The 22195-nt window shown below is 35.6% G+C and overlaps 1 protein-coding gene and 1 long non-coding RNA gene across 3 annotated transcripts; both read left to right on the plus strand.

Moving 5' to 3' along the window:
• Positions 1 to 363: 363 nt before the first annotated feature.
• Positions 364 to 12640, plus strand: LOC136846090 (uncharacterized). Of its 2 annotated transcripts, none has more exons than XM_067116808.1 (6): positions 364 to 517; positions 4603 to 4766; positions 5170 to 5294; positions 6269 to 6360; positions 7352 to 7543; positions 11830 to 12640. In XM_067116808.1, exons 1-6 carry the CDS (start codon positions 504 to 506, stop codon positions 11837 to 11839), a joined length of 597 nt encoding a protein of 198 aa, XP_066972909.1. In that variant the 5' UTR covers positions 364 to 503; the 3' UTR covers positions 11840 to 12640. The 2 variants fall into 2 exon arrangements, with proteins under 2 accessions (XP_066972909.1, XP_066972910.1); XM_067116809.1 differs by having other exon boundaries at positions 378 to 517; positions 7352 to 7472; positions 11830 to 11998.
• A 1266-nt stretch (positions 12641 to 13906) lies between these two features.
• LOC136846091 (uncharacterized) lies at positions 13907 to 21913 on the plus strand. Its single transcript, XR_010855321.1, has 3 exons — positions 13907 to 14190; positions 18008 to 18112; positions 18983 to 21913. It is a non-coding gene; the product is annotated as an uncharacterized lncRNA (long non-coding RNA).
• Positions 21914 to 22195: the final 282 nt, after the last annotated feature.

Genomic DNA, 22195 nt, shown 5'->3' on the forward strand with positions numbered 1-22195 from the left:
CATCAACAATGTTATCGTTACACGTTATCATCTTTATTGTCACTGTCATTTGGTTTAATATCATTAAAACACTAAAACTGAAATACTTTTATATATCTCTGTATTTTTGTCACCATGATATCATTAGAAAGATTATGAACTAAACAAGCAAAGTGAAAAAGAGAAAAATTAGGCATTTTAAAGGTGAGGCCAATAATCTAGAATTTAAGATAAAAAATCTGCTCATTCCTTTCCAAATGGCCTCTCCTTAAATGAATACGTAAATAAACATCTTTTTACCAATGTATTTTGAGATAATTATCAAACTTATTTATCTTTTAAATTACTGTTAATCCTTCTGTACCCCCAAATATGTTAAAGAATAATTGACCGTGGAATGTCGACATCTTGTAACAAGTTGCAGTTCTTGAAAGTAAACGTATTTTCTGTTATATGTCAGAATTTGCTTCGGTTGTGTAACAAATATCGCGCAATAAGCCGGAAGATATATTAGAAGACTTAATATGCTCCCAAGACGGTAAGATATATTAAAGTGTAGACTTTGCTAGTCAAAATATATGGCGATTTTAGTAGATACAACTGAAGCCTGTCAGGCCTAGGCTACTATCAGAAGCGTTGGGTATCGTATGTCATGTCTTCCGTTATTTCCTTCTTCTGTAGGCCTAAATGAACAAGCCTAATAATTTCTGTAAACGAAGTCTCGAGGAACATGCCGTAATTTGCCAACAAGCTTATATAAAACAAAATTTAGGCCTAGCATAGGCTAGGAGACTAGGGTAAGGGGTAATTCTAAGCCTAGTTCCGCGGTGAGCTAGACTATGGCAATTGACGTTTTCCTATGTTGTTTTACTTGTTTTACAAGAATTTAAAGTAATATTTTATCGGCCGGCTGTAACTAAACTCTAATTGACTTTTGAAGACACACGATACCGACGGGGTACGTCTAAGCCAGCATTCCACGACGAGCCCCCCCACCCCCCTCCATAGCTAATACGGCAAAATTGTAACCAGTAAACACCTTTAAAAATACCAACCTAATGTACCCTAGGGGTGTTTAATGGTTACAGTTTCGCCGTATTAGCTAAGGAGGGGGGTGGGGGGCTCGCTGTGGAATGCCAGCTTAGATCTACCCCGTTTTGTAGTCTTCAAAGGTCAATTACAGTTTAGTTACAGCCGGCTGACAAAATATTACTTTAAATTCTTGTAAAGCAAGTAAAATAACATAAGGAAAACGTCAATTGCCAGAGTCTACCTCACTGCGGAACTACGGCTTAGAATTACTGTAGTCTGACTTGTCCTAACCAAGGGTATGTTTTTAGGCGGGGGCAGGGTGGGAGGAATTTAAGGCAACCTGGGCCAGACTGTTTTGGTAAATCTAAGCAACAGCTCTGCACATATTATTCCGTTTGAAATTGATTTTTCTTATACTTTTAGTGTTGCTGATAAAGAAGGTGGTGTTTTTTATTGTCAGTCAGTTGTTAACCTAATATCTACCCAACATTTTGGGGGGGGACCCTTTTGGGAGCGCAGAGTTTTGTAAATGGGAGAAAAGACCAGACTGTCGTGTTGTTGTTGTGGAATGGTTCCGCGAATGTGCAAGTCATCAGGGAGCCATATGCTTAAGAAGGGATTAGCTAAGGAAACCTATTATAAAAGGAATTATACTAAACTAACATACCCTAACCTAATCTAACCTAGCTGGCCGTGCTATTTAGTCAGGGGCTATGTTCCCAGGACCCCCTAGTGAAGGAAACTCCACTTTTAACCAAAAGCTCCCCTGTAACATGTGGCCAGCGTACAACTTCTGAGATTAATTACAGATTAATTGCAGTCGACTGACAAAAAATAACGGTAAATTCTTGATAAATAACCAGACTACTATAGGAAAAATCAAATTCCAAAGTAATACCCCATGTGGAGCTATTGCCTAGTTCTATCTTGTTGTCTTCTGGAAATGGATAATGATTAAGGCATGTTGTGTACATGTACAAGATATGTTATTGTTTGACATTGCAAAGTTAGTTGTATTCAGCAATCTATTAGCGTATAGGGTACTTTTAATTTCTCACAGATGCATGGATCACTCATTTTCCAAGCAAACGCTTGACCAATGTTGTATGAATTTCAAACCACTATAGGCCTATTGTTATTGGAAAGTGTTTTTTTTTTAGTTTCCTTCCCTTGTAGCCTATATAGAAGTTATAGGAAAACCTAAGTAAGACACTGGTTTTTATGGGGAAGAACCAAAAACAGTCAATTACTTCAGCAGGAATAGTTTCAGATAAGCAGCTGGTAAAGTAAATGGTTCATGGCCGTAGTAAATTTCAATCACAAAATATCTTATAGGCTAAAGGACAAAGATGTCACAAGGCCAATTAGGTACAGGGATGCATTCAAACCTGAACTAGGTCTAACATCGGATACTGGGTCTTTACCTGTGTTGGGGGACCTAGATTCCCTTAACCTAACCTGACCTACAGTAGAGTGCCTTAGTTCTTAAAAGCAAAATACTGTTAATTTAGTTCAGCCTATCCTTACACATTGAATCCTAACTAGTAATGGGCAACCGCTCCCCCCTTGGCTCCTTAGCATACGACAAGGAATATTCTTAACATTAAGGTTGGGTGGTACCTTATGTCTGAGTACCGATAATTCAGTTGAGCTAGGAGAGGTGTTTATCAATGGAAGGGATTTCGACACTTCCAGATGGATAGAGTTTACTGTTGAATTTTCTTCTAATGTTAATAAAGTTAGTACCCTCACCACTGTCATTATATTACTTGCATGTAAGAAAACCATATTTAGATTAAATACAGTCAGTGTTCAAAACTGGAAGGAGTCAGATAACGTGTGGGAACTTTATCAGGAGACGTTATGTTGCTTAAAAAAGTAATGTAACTACTGTACTTTGTACATAACAGAAAACAAAAAGATAGCACAAGCACTCGTGTACTGTATAGTGCTTATTTTGGAAAGACCCCGGAAATGTCAAGTATTATCAAATTATATAGTTCATCATCATAGATAAGCTATAAATATCTGGAGGTGCATAAGCCTACACCAGGTTATGATTTTTCAGGTCACTCATTGTTTTACTCTGGAATTGGATACTGTTAGCCGAATGGCATACTCAGTAAAGGTATAACATAAAGTATTATTTAACATTTAAAAATTAAGTGTTCTCCAGCACACAGAACAGGGGTTAGTGCTGACTCAAACACATTCTTCTGGCAAAACACAGGTGGCAAGCTTTCCTCATGTCCAAAAAGCATAGGTCGACAAGGGTTCCAAACTTGCTCTGTGAGACGTGCGTCAGCCCTGCCTACAGTGCTTACTCAGCAAGCACCTAACACTCATAAAAACAGTAGACTTGGAATACAATGCAAGTCATATTCATATTGGTAAATACATAACTTCTTATTCACTCACCACTGATATTGGGCTTGGAAAAAGCACCAAAATGGTTATAGTTTGTCTTTTTGCTAATATATATCATATTGGCAAGACATTAAGATATCATAGTACAGTATGCCTCAGCCAAAGCTGGAATCTGATGTGCTGATATTTGTGGTTTAAGGGAAGGGGGCTTTGTAGGAATACCCTCACCCACCTGCTGAAACCAGGCACTTTTTCTTTGACTATTGCTGGTCTCCTGCTGACCACTAAGATGGAACTTGTGTTTTTGTTTACTTTTTCCTTGAGACTGTTGCTAATGATAGAGATGTGAAGGGCATGAGCAAGAGCATTGTGGCCCTTCATGTCCCCCAACATTCTAGGGGAAAAGTGTTAGCCTGCCTCTCCCTCCTCCCCACTCCCATACCTCTTTGCTCCTTACATGTGTACACCACTGTCTTGGTGGAAAGGACAGTACAGGCAGGAAGGTGGGTGATCGATACACCTACCCTTACCACATAAGTTGCTAACATCTGCTTTTGCTGCACCCACTAGGAGCTCAGTAGTATTGACCCTTCAATAGTAGTTGTCCATCTGTGAGAGAGGCTCTGCAACATAAATCCTGGCTACTATTCTTGCCAAGGAGAGCAAGATAAGGGCTAGGAGCAAGAGCTCCTTGTCGACCTTTTCCTCTTCTGTTTCATCTTTTTCTCTTCTTTGCATGGGAGGAGAAAAATTATAAGACCTCTCACAAGAAGTCCAGTAACATTTCAAGTCAGCACCATTTCCTAGCAGGGCTGATACAGGTCTCACCGAGCAAGTTTTGGACCCCCCCTTCTCGCTATGACTTACCTGCCATGTTAACAAGCTTCAACAACCTAATCCAGCTGACTGTGAAAATACTCTTATATATAAAAAAATTCAGGTTTGTATATTCAGGAATAATGCAATTTACCTTAAAGTATTTGTGATTTTATAAATGCACTACAATACCAGGCATATGGATAAAAGATACAAAGTATATACAGTAAAGTATTTAGCAAAAAAAAAATGCACAGATTGATCTTGATCAATTCATGTGTACACAAGAGTCACAGAGGGCCAGTGGCTGTGCAAAGTTAAATGTTTGGGAAGATCTGCCTTGAAGGACAAATTATGATTTTCATTGAGTCTTCTGCCATCATATATTCACACCAATACATTTGACAGGTATGATTTGTTGGATAGAATGCAGTTACCTCCCCCACCACCTGCTTGGCTACCAGACGAATTGCGTAGGCTTGAAGAGGCTTCACATTGTTCCTATAATAGTGTTTGGAATGAGGTGCCCAGAGATTTCTCCAATGCTGTGCCGTCTTTTCCATCAGAGAATGGTAAGTTAATCATATAATCTCACCTCAAAGTCTGTTAATTCATTGCAGTGAATTGCAGTTATGGTAATTTTTCCCTTCACTCCAAGAACTATTTTGCTGCTTTTCTTTCAGAGCAACAGCATCCACATTTTCAACAGGTGCTTTATTTTCACACTAGTACTTAGGATCGGAAGTCTTTCATTCCTTTAGTTTGTAAACTGTCGATTGGGTTTTCCTGTCAAAATTCTCAGTGCCAGTGTTCTTAAGTATAAAATAAAGTTTATGAAACTACATATGAATGTTCACAGTAAAAGCAGTAATAAAAACAAAACTCAAGAAAGCATTTCCTAATGCAATGATGTAGTGATTTCTATGAGGCTAATAATATATCTTTGTTCAAAGAGATATTATTTTACACCCGCAGCTAGCCACCAGACACGCCCATGGTATGAAATGCCTTGCAGCATCTTTTGCAGAAGTAAGTCAGAAGAATCTGTTACAGACTTACTGGCAAGCATTCAAGATTTGCAAATTGCAGAAGCAGATCCTGTAAGTACAGTGTCTCACATTATTTATTTGTTTTTAATCAACTGTTAAGTAATTTGTTATCAGCATTTCAAATACTTCATGAGTATTCTATGTACATGAGCTTTGATTTTAGAGTTTTGCAACTTCATTAAGCTGTAGTAGCTCTTGGAGATTTTGGTTTGCTGAACATTTTTGAGTTTGTTCCATGAATATCCATTGATTCTGTATGTCCTGATACTCCAGCTAACTATTATACTTGGGTTTTTGTAAGTTTCCCGAAGCAGAAATGCTAGAGGAAAGATGAGAAAATTCATAGTACAGTAATTGACAATTGTTAGTTTGCATTATGCTATGGAAGTCAAAAGTGTAAATAGCTTTTGTAATGGGGTAACTACAATGGAAATAACCATGCCAAACAAAGGTTGTATTACTGCATGCATACAGGAATCTTTAGAGGGCTTTTGACTGAGTACTTATTTTATTGTAGTATTATTATTTTGTAGTTTAATCAGACCACTGAGCTTATTTATGCTCGTGTATCATTTCACTTGCTATGGTGACTTCCAGATTCCAACATGGGGCTCAACCAGTTTTAATATGCTAATACTGCATCGTGTTCATTATTCCATACATGCCATTTATTGATTTTAATGGTTTTTAGAGATAATATATAATCACTAAGAGGAATATCTCTATGTGATCTTGTCTTAGTAGTTATATCTTTGGCTGCTTAGTCAGCTTCTTCATTTCCCTTAATGTCTACTTGGGCAGGAATGCAACAAATTTCTAAATTTTTCCATCTTCATATAATTTGTGAAGTGAAGATTTAAGTTGCTGTGAAAAAGTCATTTTTTTGGAGTATAATGTTGAAGGGTTTATGTAGCTCCTTTAGAGTCAATAAAAATTACACATATCTGTAATGATATTTCTAATTTTTTTTTCATGGCTAATGTAGCTAATTTTGTTGTAAGTAAAATCAGCCTCTCTATTTTCAGTCAGTAATGGTAAAGGAGGAGTCTTCAAAATTTTGTGGATTCTGCAAAAACAATGGGGCCAGGGAGAAATTATACACAAGCCACTGTCTCAGGTAAGAACATTTTGAACATTTTAGCAAATAGACAATTGGTTCGGTATTGCTAGGTCAAATAGGCTATCATGGGTTAAGCAGTGTAATGATAGCCTAAGTTTTTGTTTTCTTTACTACATAGGTAACAGTATTGCTGTGAAATGAAGTTACTAGCCTCAGATTACCATATCAGTAATATTTTTGGAAAGGAAGTAGTGTAAAGAAAGATTTTTTTAGGTTGTTCAGGCAGACAGAGGCTCTTATATAATTGTATAATGTCAAGTATCTATAATATGTTGTGATTCAGTAACAATTGATTTTTCATATAAAGTAGCTCCTCAACTCAGATGCTTTGGAAGTCAGGCTATGTAATAAGTAAAGACCCTATAGACATAACCTTTTTTTTTTTTTTTTTTTTAGATATATTACTGCTAACAGCCATTTAACATAGTTACTAGCCTAAACTAAGCTGTACTTCAAACTTAACACACAAGAAAGGCCAGTAAACCATGAGAAAGGAAATAGATGAAGACAGATGAAGACCTAGACTTGCCAGGATTTCAGGCAGAAAAAGCACAGGATAGAAGAGAATGGAGAGAATTCTTTTCATATCTAAACCCTGAAATGGAAGGGCAGACATAAAAACCATTATTATGAATAACAATGATACTGCATATGCATTAGTAATTTTGGTCAGTTTAGGGTAAGTTAGAGAAATGCTTTGTTTCTAAATTTGTGAGGTTTATTTGCACTCAGGTCAGTGTAAAGAGGAAAATCTAATGCCCATTTCTAAATTATTTTTTCTTACTAAATGAAATATGTTACAACTACATACAGTATAGCTAGGCAAAACTGAAACTATTGGAAGCATTTTAAGTATTTTTTTAATATAGCAGTTGGCACAAGGGTAAAATAGGACTTTTGAGCATACAACCATACCTGGCAGTTTGCCAAATTAATGGATACCATTTAATGGACTTGTACTGCAGTAATTTTAGTTTATGTGTTGCAGGGATTCAAGTGGTAGACTGGCATGCGACGTCTTGCGAAATTATGTCTGTCCGATATGTGGTGCAACTGGAGATGATGCCCATACAGTTAACTATTGTCCACTGAAGAACCAAAATAAAAAGGTAATCCCTTTGGCAATAAAATTGAGAAAGACTAAAAGAAATGCTACTACTTTTAGGAGTGCTTCTTCTAGGTGAGCATTCATAAATGTTATTTTGTCTTTTTTAAACTGTAAATAGATTTTACTACTGTTTTGTACAATGCTGTAGAATACTATTTAGTTTCTACAAACTCTCATAAAAGCTGTGTGCGTGATAATGGAATAATTTAAGAAAATGAGGAATCATTAGTTGTACAGAAGTCATAACTCCAGTGAATTATTGATTTTTTTTGAGTTGTTAATGAACTTATTACTAATTTCAACTGTATGTGTTATAAACTGTGAAGAACAGAAGACTAAGTACATGGGAAATGCTGTGTTGATTTTTTTATCAAGGAAATCTTTCATGATGTCATTCACCAAATGAATAAATAAGAGTGCATTATTTTGAGAGACTTGATCAGCATTTCATAGTTCCATTATATGTACAGTATTAGGTGGCCTTATAATGAAGTGTACAGGATCAAACTGAAATTTTGTCAGTTAATTTTGAAAGATTCAGTTTTATTTTTATGAGTAATTTTTTGAGTAAAACTTTTTTGGTTTACCATATTACTGTATTTCAAAAGTAATTGACTGTATACTGCATACTGTATTAGATATACTGTATATATACTGTACTGTATATATGTGTATTTGCTCATTATTATTGTTATTATTATTAATAAAAAGTTTAACATTGTAGTGTGTATGTACATGTAAGTGTAAATTTAGCTAGAAGCCTACATGTTTACCTTGCAAAATGCTGTATGTATGAGTATGTGCAGTTAACATACAACAGAGCAAATTTATATTTTCAGTTTTGACTGCAACTGTTTTGAAAACTCAAAACTGTTTGATAATTAGAGTGAAGACATAATTGCTAGAAATTATTTAGTAAAATCAAATGGAAAAATATGCCAATAAATAACATTGTAGTAATTACTGTCAAGGAACCAATACTATATATTTCATTTTTCATCAATATAGTAATTACTGTCAAGGAACCAATACTATATATTTCATTTTTCATCAATATTTTCTTAGAGTTTAGTTATGTTAGTTTTTATTAAAAAGTGAAAATTCTATCTCAGCTGTAATTGAGGTACGTTCTTGAGATTATTTTTTATCTAAAGAATTGTTTTGAAAGCTCCTCCACAAATGAACTAACAAATTAACCTCCAAGGAACTTGAATGTACGCTTGGGCTGCCAAAAAGCCTTTTATGTTTTGTATGTAAGATTTTTGCATCTGGAACTGCAGTGGAATATGGGTAGAATAGGTGTGCATATTTAAACTGTACCAGGACCAAAATAATTGTAATGTTGGTATGGTGGTGCATAGCATTAGCTGTTTCAGTGCTCCACAACGATTTGTTTATATTCCAGCCCTGTAAGTTTTCTTCCTTATGTCATTTATTGAAGTAATGTTTTATTTCGGCATGGATAGATTTTGATAATGTTAGATTAGGGCTTAGAAATTTTTTACGAAGTAGGTTGTAACTTTGACATAAATGTAATGATACACAATGCATAGTACAAAATTTGTATTGTAGCATTACAGTTTCTACAAATAAGGAAAAAGGTACTTAAGGAAGTCATGAAATAAGACTTTGTCTTGTATTTTTATTATCATAAATGGAGCTTTTATCATATTCTTTTGACAAAATACATTGTCAGCTTCGTTGTACCTTAGAAATTCCTGGGTTGACGTGGAGTCTTTTGTGTTAAACTGGAATAGATTAACTTAATATTTTGTTACCTTAGAAACATTCCGTTTCCAGAAGGTTTATTTGTCTGTCATTCTCTTATTTTGAAGTGTTATAACCACTGTGCTTCTAAACTTTCTGTGTAAAAGCCTATGGAACAGGATCTGTCTCCAAGAAAAGATTGATCTCTTTTAAGATAAAGAAGATTATAGGAGAAGAAAAACAGAAGCAATAAGAAAATTCCATATCAAGGTCACTGAGTGTAACCATTCTTAAATGAGAGGTAAAAATTACTGTATAGCAATTTAGAGTTAGAAGTTTGAGGGGAGTAGAGGAAATTTAATTAAATAGAAAGCTTGTATCTAAGGCTAACTGAATACTGTGAAGGGCCATTAATACTGTCTGTAGTATACTGAGAAAGGAATATTTAGGAATTTTCCCCAGATGGTACGTACTTCATTTACAAAAACCATTTTTCAAATGTTTTGACAAAGATTGTACATGTGATCTAACTGGAGCAATTTTGTGTTTTCATGGTTGTGATAAACTGTTTAAGAAGAATTTACTTCACTGGAATCCATGTATTCATTTAGATGATGATAACTAATTGAAAATACCTTGTAGCATTCGTTGATTCTTAATAAATTTGTACACACTGAGCAATCACTGGCTGATTTGAGAGGCCATGTTATTTCTCTGATTCAAGTAATAATTAAATATCTTTGCTTCCAAAATAACTGAGTCATACATAGGTTAACAGATTCAATCAGCTTCTTTATCTGATCTGTCCTTAAACCAAACAAATTTTTCCCATATGAGATACAGTAATGGGAATGTATTAATCTGTTCCAGACCACCAAAAATACGAATTAAAGCATTTCAACTCGAAATTAACAAGCCTAGCATGCAGAAGTAATTTGATGGAATAAAGGCAGATTTTTTCTCACTTTACATGTAAATGGGAGAGTTGTTGGCATATGTGGTATGTGATAAAGGAAGGTGAAGAGGAGAAATGTTATTGTTTGGAAAGGAGTCCCTTTCCATGAAAACAGAAGTCAACTGCACATCAAGGATTTTTTTTTTCTGTCTCTCTTTCTACTGCTTTCTTCTTTATGTTCACTATATTCACTGTTTTTGTCTCACTAAAAACCTGTCCTGTGATATATGTTTTTGCCTGAATTTTAAAATATCCTGAAGTGAGACATGCTTTGTCTTACAGCATGTTTATAACACATTTACTATAGCTTTGTCAGAGTAATATATTTCAAGAAAACAGTGCAATTCCTCCATTTTGCCCTCAGCTCTGTTAATGAACTAGGAACAACCACTGTCATTTTTCTACATACTTTTCTTTCTGGTTTGCTGTAATCTCTAACCTTATTGGGTAGATTGTAGCTTTTTCCTCTCTTCTTCCCATAATGTGAAAAGTCAACATCATCATCGTGAACTTTTCAACTTAAGATTGTCTTTTTTTATAGAGTAAAATGTGAAATAAGTTCTCTCCACTTTCTTCTGTATTGGATACTTTATACATGAATTCCCGTCTTTGTCTGCGCCATTTTCCCAAGTTTTTGGCTCTTGCAAGTCTTTGCCTATTACTTTCATGTCTGCTACTATTCTGACCAAGGGCTTCTCATCCTTTCCCATGAAATGTCCAAACCATCTCAGTCCTTGAGATCCCAGCCTGTTTTCCAGCTGCTGGACACAGTATCTCACTGCAGCTTCCTAATTTTTGTCCATGAATCTTGGTATTCTGTACTCTTACAATTTCAAAATCTCTGCTGGTACCCATGTCACTACAGTACTGCCTATACACAGGACAGATTTTTGCGAATCCTGTATTTATAAGTAGTTTAGCCTTATGTTTCCACATCATCCAGACTGTTACTACTATTTTTTCATACTATCCTCACGGTACCTGCTTTACAATGTAGTGTGTCTCCAAGGTAAGAAATGTTTGACCTCTAAAGGCCTGCCCTTCCCCAACAGCAGCACAGCATCCTCAGGACCAGTTTCCTGACCACTTATTCTTTTGCTTTCTTTGTGTTCACCTTCAGCTTATTTTTGCCTTGTTGATTCCCAGTTTTTTCTCCTGCACTCTCTCCAGTTTTTTAAAACATTGTATGACCTCAACCAATTCTGGTGTGAACAGTACATCTAATGCATGTAACATTTCCTAAGGGTCTCCATTTGTGCTCTCTTTGTGCCATCCTCTATTTGCAGCATCCCCAAGTACTGTGATAAATCGGAAAGCAGTAGTCAGAACTGATCTTTGTTGGATGCCAACTTTTATCATATCCTTTGCTACACATGCCATAATGTGAAAGTATCCACGAAAATTCAAGGTGGATGCTAAGATGTACGTGGTCCTTCCATTTTAATTATAATACTGTACTTGTATTATTACTTTAATTCTTAGAACAAACACATTTTGTCAGCATTAAGACTGTTAGTGGTTTTTGTTTTGTTTATATTGTTAATGATGTAATAAATTAATTTTTTTTTCCTGTCAATTGTCGTTCTAGTTTTGGAGACTATTCTGATCATGGATGATGTCTGCAGCCTCATGTGGCAAGTACAGTATAATTAATAATGCCAAAATTAATGTACTCTTTTTCTCATTTCTCTTTCAGTGTTTGTTAGATTTTATGAATGTGGTATTTGTGTAGAGCTGTACCCTGCTCACGTAGGTATAAGACATGAAACAATCAAGTCTGTTCTGTCATGACTAAATCAAGAATAAACACTCCAATATATGATCACATGGCATCATCATGGAAATATTGTTGAATGATAAAAATGTTGAAGATTGTTATTGAATGAGTACCCCTCGTGACCGAATTTTACTGTATTCTTAGGAGAATGTAGCTGAATATAAATAATGAAATAGTGTTGATTCATCAGTAAGTGACAAATATTTTTTGGCAATCTCATGTATATTCAGTGTATCCAATTGTAAAGACAAAACATTTTTTTTTTTTATTTAAAACTAAACCCATTATGGCCAACCCAGTGGGAGGTAGGATCTTGATCTGATTAAACTATTTTACAACTAACTTACTCAGGAGTGAGCAGATTTTTTTCTAATTTAATTGCAAGTTGAATGACCTTTTCTTTTATTGAAGTTTTCTTCCATTAAAAACTTAATTTTTGTTTTTCGTATTATATGTGCATTGAGTTACACAGAACCTGCATTTTCATAATTTATCGTGGTAAGATTTATATCAGAATGCTGTGACTGCTGCACATCATTGCATATGGTTGTCACTGCAGTATCTCAGATTGCACAAAATATATTGTAAAATGAAAATTGTATCATATTTCAAGAGTTTGTATTTTATTTTGAAGCATATAATGTTGAATTTAGTTTTATGGCTGCAGTTTTTGATCAGTGCATTGTTTCAAAAGTTCAGTTTACTTAAAAAATACAATTTAGTAAGAGAATTTGCTTTAATTTTTATGCCTATCCTACTGAAGCCACTTGAGTCCTTAATTCATCATTGTTGGTGAGATCAGGAGACAGAAATACAATATGTAATGGTGTGCATTTATAGGCTGTGCATATTTGTGGTTTCCATGTCTCCTTGAATAATCCTTTTATTGTCATTTTGTACTTTTCCAGGTCTTGTTTGTAAGTGCCTCTGTGTAAACTTTCCACCCCCTCCAAACAGTTGGTAAATAGTCAAATAAGTTTTCCCTGGTACATCTTTCAAACCTTTTTACTTTCAATTTCCCTCTCAGCGCTGAATGACCCCATAGGTCATTGCTCTTGTCCTTTGGCCAAAATTTTGTATTCCATTTCATTAACTTTTCTGAGTTCTAAAACAGGTTATTTATGATGCAAGGAAGCTCTTGTTTTCAAGATAAGTATTTTGAGTAGTGTGTCTACTGATGGCGAGATAGGCCAACAAGTTCATACCAAAGTTCAAGGCACTGTTTTTTATCCTTTACAGTATTACTGTATTTGAATATGCCTAGGTGAAAAGCATCAGAATAACTTGAAGTTAGGACTATGAAGATTTGGGAAATGGGGGTTGTGCAGAAAATAGTGTAATTAATGCCCCTTTATTAGACATCAGAAAGTTCAGGGTACATGAAGCAACAAGATCTAATTTAGGCGCATGACATTACTGTAGTATCTAAGTAAATGAGTTAATATTTGTAAAACCGGACTTTTTTAATAAATGACAGACTTGATGAACAAATGATGCCAAACAATTTAAAATATCAAGCCTACCAATGGGTTATGGCATTCTTTGATAATAATTATATTAATAATCATTCCAAGAAGAGCTCGATATGGACATGAGCGATTCACCACCAGTAAATGAATATGAGAGCAAAAAGTTAAAACATCAAACCTCTCATTGAATTACAGCATCCTTCAAACCAAAGAAAGCATCAGTAATTTTATTTTAAATTTCCGCTGAAAATGGAATGCCCCGTTAATGTTTGATAACCCACATTGCATTATCTCTGTATTGAAAGAATTGTCATGATACCCTATTTCTTATTTTATTTCTGTAGCCGAACTGCAACCGTCAGTGAATGACTTGTCAAAAACAAGTAGAATAAAGGAAATATTGTTAGGTATTGAGTAAAAAAATTTTTTTAAGAATGCTGTGTACTAGGTAATGTGTATTTGGTCAGAACCTGAACAATGATGTATTTAAAATGATGTCGAGTTAATAATACTCAAAACAAAATTATTCACATCCATGAGTCTCCTAAGGTTACTTTATTATTTTTAAAATCTTACTTATCACTCACATAGCCTTAAGTTCTGAGCCACAAGAGCGCTCAGTCGCTTAAAAAAATAATAGAAATGAAGTAGTTGAACCTAATTTATTATCCTATCCGTCTTCCCATTTACCTTGAATACCATCCCTCCGGCAGGTAAGAAGGGACTCCGTTTTCTATACCTCATTTAGTTTTCAGCCGTCGTACTGTTAACAAGGATTGCCAGTGCTGTCTGGTGCTAACCTGGAAAATTGGTATGTCCTATATTTTGTTTTGTATAATATGTTTGAAGCTTATAAGCACAGGGGAGAAGAGAAGATCATAGGGAAAAGGAACTTCTTGTTAAAGGTTTTTGGTAAGAAATGGAATAAGTAGGCGTAGCTAGGCAATTGGTGTTCTCGGTCACCACCCTAGAGCAGCCCTTTTTTTTTTTTTAAGTTTTTTTTAGTGTTCGTACATATTTTTGCTGTGAATGGTGGTTTTATCGATATTTACGTTATTGCCAACATGCTTAGACTAAAGCAATGTTAAACAGATAAGTTGCCTTTTGTAAGAGGCCAAGTCATGAGTACATCTTGAAAGGAGAGGCACGATAGCCTATTCCCAATGTAAGTTTTGATAGACTATGCGCAGCATGTGAAAATCGAGGGTAGGTACGTAAATATAACAGGAAGTAAAAGTAGTAGTATGAACAGTGAACATATTCAAGGTATACTGTGGGGTTTGAGCGGAAAGTAAGGGATCTGTTGCCCATTTATTGATACTGGTTCAGATTACATGAACGACCAAGAGCCAATAAAAGCTTGGCTTACGTAATCTTTTGGATCAACGAGTAGTTTAGTTATATGACATGAGCTAAGCTGTGCCTCTAACCACTCAGTATTGACGGTTCATATCTCCAAAACCCATGATTTTTAGTTAATGGCAGACTTATGGACGAATGAATGAATATGATGGCAAAAAATCGAAAACGTCACACTTGTTATTGGGTTATGGCATTTTTAAATAATTATAATGATAATCATACCAATAAGAGCTCGATGTGTATATAACCGATTCACTTTCACTAAACGAATAATACCGAAAAATAAACACCTCGAATCCTTTGTTGAATTATAGCATCCTTTAAACCAAAAACAGCATCACAGTGAATTTGTTTATTTTGTCTTTGAATGGTCGCGCTCATTGACCCATTGATGATTGATATCCCACATGGGATATCAAACGGAGAATTGGCTTGACAGCATAATTTCTCATATTTTATTGTTAGTAGTTTCAGCGTTTTCTGTGCATCGAATCGTAAAAACTGAAGAATGCAATTTATTAGATAAAATCTCAATTTTACTAATGAGTCATACCCTTTGGGCCAATACTTAAAACTGAAGCATTTATAACTCGGTCGTCGAGTTAATGTACCCTATACTACATTACTCACTTCCACTGGTATCTTCAGGATACTTTATCTCAATATTATCTAACACTCATATACTGTAGCTAGCTGTAAGTTTTCGAGCTCGCTTGACAGTTGAGAAAAATAAAGGAGTCTTGCCTAGTTCCGGCACGTAAGCCAAAGCGACTCCGTTTTCTATGCATCAGTTACCCTTCTGCCGTCGGGTTTCAAGTCGTTGGCGTTGCACTTAAGTGGTTCCCCGGAAAACGGGTAGTTCTACCTTTTGTTATGTATAGGATATCTAAGCATGTCGGGGATACACAGTGTTTGACGTGTATCAAGAAAGTATTTTGAAGATTACTGCTTAGTAGGTAGCGACTGGGTTGTTAATGTTATGAAACCGTATAAGCTCAAGAAGCTATTTGTAAAAGATGTTTCTTCGATGTGGAATAGGTAGGATAGGCTAGCTGTGCAACAGGTAAGCCTAACTAGTCAGGTAGTATTCCCGGTGAACATTCCAAAGCACGTCGGTATAACAAGAAGTAAATATTGTAGTAGCCTGTGAACAGTGAACATGTTGAGGGTAAGCCACAGTTCATTAAAAGTCCGTCCTTTCTGTTTTAAAAAATGACACGGTGAAAATCTTTTCAAACTGCCTAGCAGCTGCAATATTCTCAAAGCAACCCCGATTCCTAAGTCATTTTACATTCTGCCAGCCGTCCAATGGTGGATAGGTGTGTGGAGTTAAAGCCTGACTTTGTCCATGTTTCTGGTACTCAGGATTTGAGATCAAGTATCAGTACTGGCCTTTTGGCCCCTCCACAGGCCATTCCTAGACCTGCCTGGACGAATATGGTCAAGGTGAGGTGTAAAGCAATCATGGATAGGCTTTTAACCAAGGCATCTTCCTCTATGTTTCACTCCATGGGATTGCATGTTTCCCTCCTCTTTTAGTGGATACCAAATTTGTCAGCTCAGAAATCCACCAGGAAGTAAGTTTGCAGGATCAAGCATGGATTTTTTGGCTATCTGTGGATGTGGAACAGCATTGCAAAATTCTTCCGGGTTTTGCTGGTGGGGTTTGTTGCTAATATTTCTTTCGTGCACGAGAATGGTGAAACCTAAGTGTGTATATGAAGTATCCAATATTAAAACTTGTGTGTGTATATGAAGTAACCAGTATTAATGCGGATCTCTCCTAGATAGTGACCCCCCAAGGGTATTAACCCGGTATGGATCCACCTTTGTAGTGTGTTTAGTATAAGCCCCGTTGGGGGATCACCGTAAAAAACATAAACAAAAGACGGTAAATATAGAGATGATGACCCCAAAGAAATATTAGACCTAGATAACGACCCCAGAACTTTGCTGGGGTCACTATCTAGGAAAGGTCCATTAATACTGTATTAAATTGGTGTTATTCACTTTCTCGCTTATCCTAAGGTATGCCTCTTGCCAGTCTTATGCTTATCAAGTACGTGTCCCTCTTTCTTAGTGTCGTGAGTTCGATTACCTTTCTTGAAGGATCCTTCAGCTGACATCGTTCCCTTCCACCAAAGTTGAGGCTCAGGCTAATAATTAAGTACAGTAATGAGTGTATTGTGAAAAATTCAGATTTTACAGATGAAGTTTGAATGAGATTTTCTCATTCAGGCTCATTTATTATGACCGGCCCAAAGTTGTAGTGTTAAATTCACCCATAAGCCCATACAAAACTTATGAAGTGTGGAAGATAGAGAATAGGCAAAAGAGCATAGTGAAACTTTTAATGTAACTAGAGTAAGGGGAACAGGGAGGTGTGCGCATCAGTATGATTGATTGGTTTAAGAAAATTAGTTTGTTCCCACAGAAATATAAACATTTGCCTCATATATAGGCATCTAAGAGGCAGCTTCAGCGTGAGTTAAGGCTGTCATTGTAGTTGGTAACAAAGTGGTTGACTAGTGTTATGGCCGGTGATTTGAGAATACCACTCACTCATTTGCCATCCTAAGTACTTTTCGTCCGGTGTCAAAAAAGGGCGTCTTGCTACTGCTAAGTTGAACTAGTGTTTTTGTAGCATGAGAAATAGTGTCATATTTGGAGGTGTGAACCTCCATCCACTGAGTTTTTAGGTGAATCCCTTTCAATTAATACTACGTTGCTGGGAGAATTTACAGTTTTCTGGAAGTTTTGATAGGTAAGGAGTTAGACTACCTCTTCCTCCTCCCCACCAAACACCTCTCCAGACGGATGTTACCTTGTGTAACACATGTTGCAGGGCATTGCTTTCCTTAGCGTTATTTGATGATGATGTTAGCAGATTTTGTTAGGGTATTTTATGAATCAAATACTGAGTGATGTAGCATTAACATTCTTCCACGATGTACACAACTATAAAGGTTAGGCAGGAGGTAGTTTGAGTTGAGATTACAAATGTAAATTGAATGGCAAGTACAAAGCTGTTCTTTTCTTGCTGAGTACATGTTTGTCCTTAGTTAACAGTGTTTGTCACTTACTATGGAAGCACTCAGAATAAAAGATAACTTACTTACATTTAGTTTGTTATAATCATTCTAACTGGATAGTAAGGTGTTTGTACCTGAAGCTTTGTGGCTTTGAATGTTTTGGGTGTTATTTGTTTATCCAGTTTTGATTATGTGTTTGGTGGATTTAATTTTAATGCCATATTTTCTTTACAGAAATGAGAGATGGTCCCACAGTTCTGTTCAGCACTGGTACGGTATCGTTTTGTAGCTAACTTTCTGGCATCTACTTGAAAAGGCAATTTCTTACTTGCTAGCATGGTTATTATGATTAAAACTGACTAGTTTTGTAAATATGCTCTCTCTCTCTCTCTCTCTCTCTCTCTCTCTCTCTCTCTCTCTCTCTCTCTCTCTCTCTCTCTCTCTCTCTCTCTCTCTCTCTCACACACACACACACACACACCGGGAACTTCCACTATGGGATGCTTGTTCTGCCCCACATACTTAACTGCCTGGTTAAGGTGCCGATTTAAGGTTCCTTTCAGTGTCTTTTCACTCTCCAGCTGCTGCTTATACCTTATGTCTTTTGCTCTTCCTTTGTGTGTCTATAACTTCATCTTTTTACAGCATCATGATCGGTACCATTGATGTTTTAGTTCGACGAGGAAAGTGAGTCCTCTTCATTCTCTTTAGTTTTGAGCACATCCTGCAATGAATTCCCACTTAGTCTATGAATTCATCAATATTTTTTTCTCTGTTCTCTATAATATATCCTTGCCTTTCCAAAAGGACACAGTATCCATCCTTCTCAAGATCTGAAACACGCACCTTCTCTGAACATGGCCTCATTCCGGAGTTACCTCAGAAAGCCAAACTGTCAGTCGTTAATTTGAAGCAATTTTCTCAGCTGCCTCAGTACCTTTTCCAAAACTCTTCATAGCATACTCCTGCAGTCTGATTTCTCTATACCTTCATTTTTCTTCTCTCAGTGTACTTAAGATAACATTAGCATGCAAATCTCGAGGCACTGGTCTTAGAAATTTATATCATCGACATCTTCATGAACAGGAGTGTAATAGTACCATGAAAGGAATAATTTGATTTCAACAGTTAATTTTGAAAAGCAAAATCTGCAAAGTGCTGAGACGACAGACATGAACTGAATACTAAAGTATATTCTTTGTTTTTCAGGTTGATTTGGGATGGAATCTGCAACGGCATCATACACTGCATTGGAAGCATCATGGTAGACAGGCAAACTAGCGTATTTGCTTGTCGTGTAAAATATTGTATTTCCTTTTCGTATTTAGGATATAGGAAATGTGAATTTTTACAGAATTACATTTGGCCAGTTATTTCAAGCTCAGATACTCATCATTTATATGAATGGTCATTGTAAAAATACGTTGGTTTCCTCTAAACCTGAAGTAAGCTGATGATGTGTAATTATGTTTCTTGTCAATCAAAGGACAGCCACAGCTTGTGTTACATTTCATAGCTTCAAATGAGTGCTGCTTTGTTCGCCCGATATTGTTACTTGATTATGTGATGGGAGCAAAGTCAGAAGCATTTGTAATTAAAGTAGGAAGTGTGGCATTGCCTATTATAATAGCAAATGTGACAATAAGAACTGTATACTGTAGGCATGTTAGCCTAGGAATTCTACAGTAGCTAGATTGATAAGGGGGAACACCATGTATATCAGATTAGTGCTCAGAAAAAAATAGTTTAAGATAAATCCAGATTCAGGAAATCTTTGGTTTTGTTGGATTTCGGTTTTGAAAATGTTGGTTTATGATAGTTTTTGTTTTAGAAAGTCTGTTGATACTCTTACATTTCACGATCTGAGATTTTGGGAAATTGCTTTGTCGGTTCATAATTGTTTCCTAAGGTTATTCTAATAGTGTGACATTTTCTTTTACAAAGTTCATTTGATGTTTTTAGCTTTTTGTTTATAGTTGTAGTTATGCCCTCAGGAAGTCTGTCAGCTTTGATACTTAGCATCCAAGATGTCCGAGTGTGATTTTTAACCAAAAAATTCTGTTAACTGATTATACTTTTTGCTAGAAAATGTTAATTTGTGGTTTTTGTCGGTATGTTAATTAAGTCGTTTTGACAGAAGCTTTAAGTGTGTTTCTATTTTTCCCTTAGAGGTTAGTTTTCATTTTTTTTTTTTTTACGTAGAGAGTCGGTTATTTTGGATTTTTTTGGCAAGAAAATTTGTCTGTTTGCAATTTTTTGGGGAATACTTGTGATGTTTTTGTCTAGAAAGTTTTTAGTTTGGGATTATTTTGGCTAGAAAGTCTATTTGATATATTTTTTAGCTGTAAATTTAGTGTTTTCTGCCTAGAAAGGCAGTTTACAATTTTGTTTTTGCCTAGAAAGTTAGTTTAAAACTTTTTGTTGTTTGCCTAGAAAGTCAGTAGTTTGCAGTTTTTTGTGTTTTTGCCTAGAAAGTCAATTAGTTTACAATTTTTTGTGTGTTTTTTGCCCAGAAAGTCAGTTAGTTTACATTTTTTTCTGCTAAAAGTCTTGTGGTTTTAGAGACCTTTTACTTAGAAAGTTGTTCCTAGGATTCATCAGTTATTGACTTCAATTGTTTTACATCTCGTGAGTTTTATGCTCAGGAAATTTTGCCGAAAAAGCGTGTGAGTTCGAAAGTGTATTTTGCCTGGAAAGCGTGTTTGTTTGGGAGAGTTTTGCTTAAAAACTGCGCACGTATCTCTGGAAGAGATTTTTGCGTAAAAGTTGTAATATTTTAGGGGATCATTTTACGTAAATGATTGTTTGTTCTGGAGAACTATTTGCTTAGAAAGGGCCTTTTTGTCAATTGTCGTATTTCTTGAGAATTTTATGCCTATTGAGTATGTTAGCTTGCGATGGTAAATTGCTTATTTACCATTTTGGGAGTTTGTTTGCCTAAAAAGTGTGTCAATTTGTGTTTTTGTGTGTGTGTGAAGTCTGTTGATTCAGGGGAGGATTCGGTTTTATCTGGAAATTATTAGTTTGTGATTTTTGGTTAGAAAATGTGTTGGTTAGTTGTCAATTTACGTTTTTCCTCTGGAAATATTTTAAGAGATCTTTTGCTAGGGAGGGTTTTGTGTGGTGGCCTACAATTTTTTTTTTTTTTTTTTGGAGGGGTGAATTTTAGAGTTTATTTCCTTTACAAAGTTTGTTAGTTCGGGAGAGTTGTATTCGCGTAGTGACTAGAAATTTGCCAAATGTGTTGGTATGTAATTTTCGTGGAAAGTGATGCAAGTTATTAAGCAGTTTCAGTCTAAAATAATGAGTTAAGATAATACCAGCTTCACACACACACAGGCTGTATTCAAGTCATGGGTTGTTTATAGAAAGGCATGTAAAGTATTTTCAGCCAATAAAAACTTGCTGTAGAAGGTTTGATTAAATTTAGAAGGAAGTCATACCAAAAGTCCAGCTTATGTGAAAGTACTTAGACCTTGATAAGAAAGAGAAAGGGTTAGAAGCTATGATAAGAGGATAATAGATCTCTTAATGTCAAAAATTTTATAGTAGTGGATTGAGGCAAAATTGTGTGAAGGCCTTAAAAGATCGCCTAAAGCTTAAGAATATAGATAAAAAATGGTCCGTTAAAAGTTACAAAAAGAGGCAAACTAATGGAATACCTAATTAAAGAAAAGTTTGGCTCCATGGAAGGGTATAAATGTATATTTTTTTATGTGCATTTGGGCCTTTCTACATGCCCAAAGTTTTCTTTAATTAGGTATTAAGTTTAAGCTTGCCTTTATTTTTAACTTTCTAAAAGATAATTTTCTCTATATATTCGTAAGCTTTCGTTGGGTTTTTAAGGTGACGTCATAGGTTGTAAGTTTATGTTCATTCAGAACGTTCTAATGTAAATCTTTAGTCGAGTTGCAGAATATTCCAATTGTAAAGCTGTAGTCAAGATTCAGAATATTCCAGTGTAAAGCTGTAGTCAAGATTCAGAATATTTTAATGTAAAACACTAAAGATTCAGAATATTCCAATGTAAAGCTGTAGTAATGATTCAGAGCCTTTTCACATGACGTCATGATTGATGACGTAAATATTCCTGTATTAGTATACTGTAAAGCATTGAGGAAATAAAAACCATAATTTAACCGGACGCTCTTTTATTTAAATTCAGAAAATAATTTTTAATTTGGGGATGGTTATTCATTACATTAAAAAAAAATTATTTTTTTTACCCCCTGGAGCCAGCATTGCAATGCCCCGGAGGAGGGAGTAGCCTCAGCAGGAGGTATAACCAATCTGTTACCAGCATTAAAACCGACGCTAATGGCTGTTTTCTGAGCTGACAGCTGATTGCCGAGATTGGACAAGCCTTACATACTTCCCTTGGGCCTTCCCAGATGTTTTCCAGTTTTCTGTGTGTATAATGAC

Source organism: Macrobrachium rosenbergii, chromosome 14 (genome assembly GCF_040412425.1).
Source record: "Macrobrachium rosenbergii isolate ZJJX-2024 chromosome 14, ASM4041242v1, whole genome shotgun sequence".
Classification (NCBI taxonomy): domain Eukaryota; kingdom Metazoa; phylum Arthropoda; class Malacostraca; order Decapoda; family Palaemonidae; genus Macrobrachium; species Macrobrachium rosenbergii.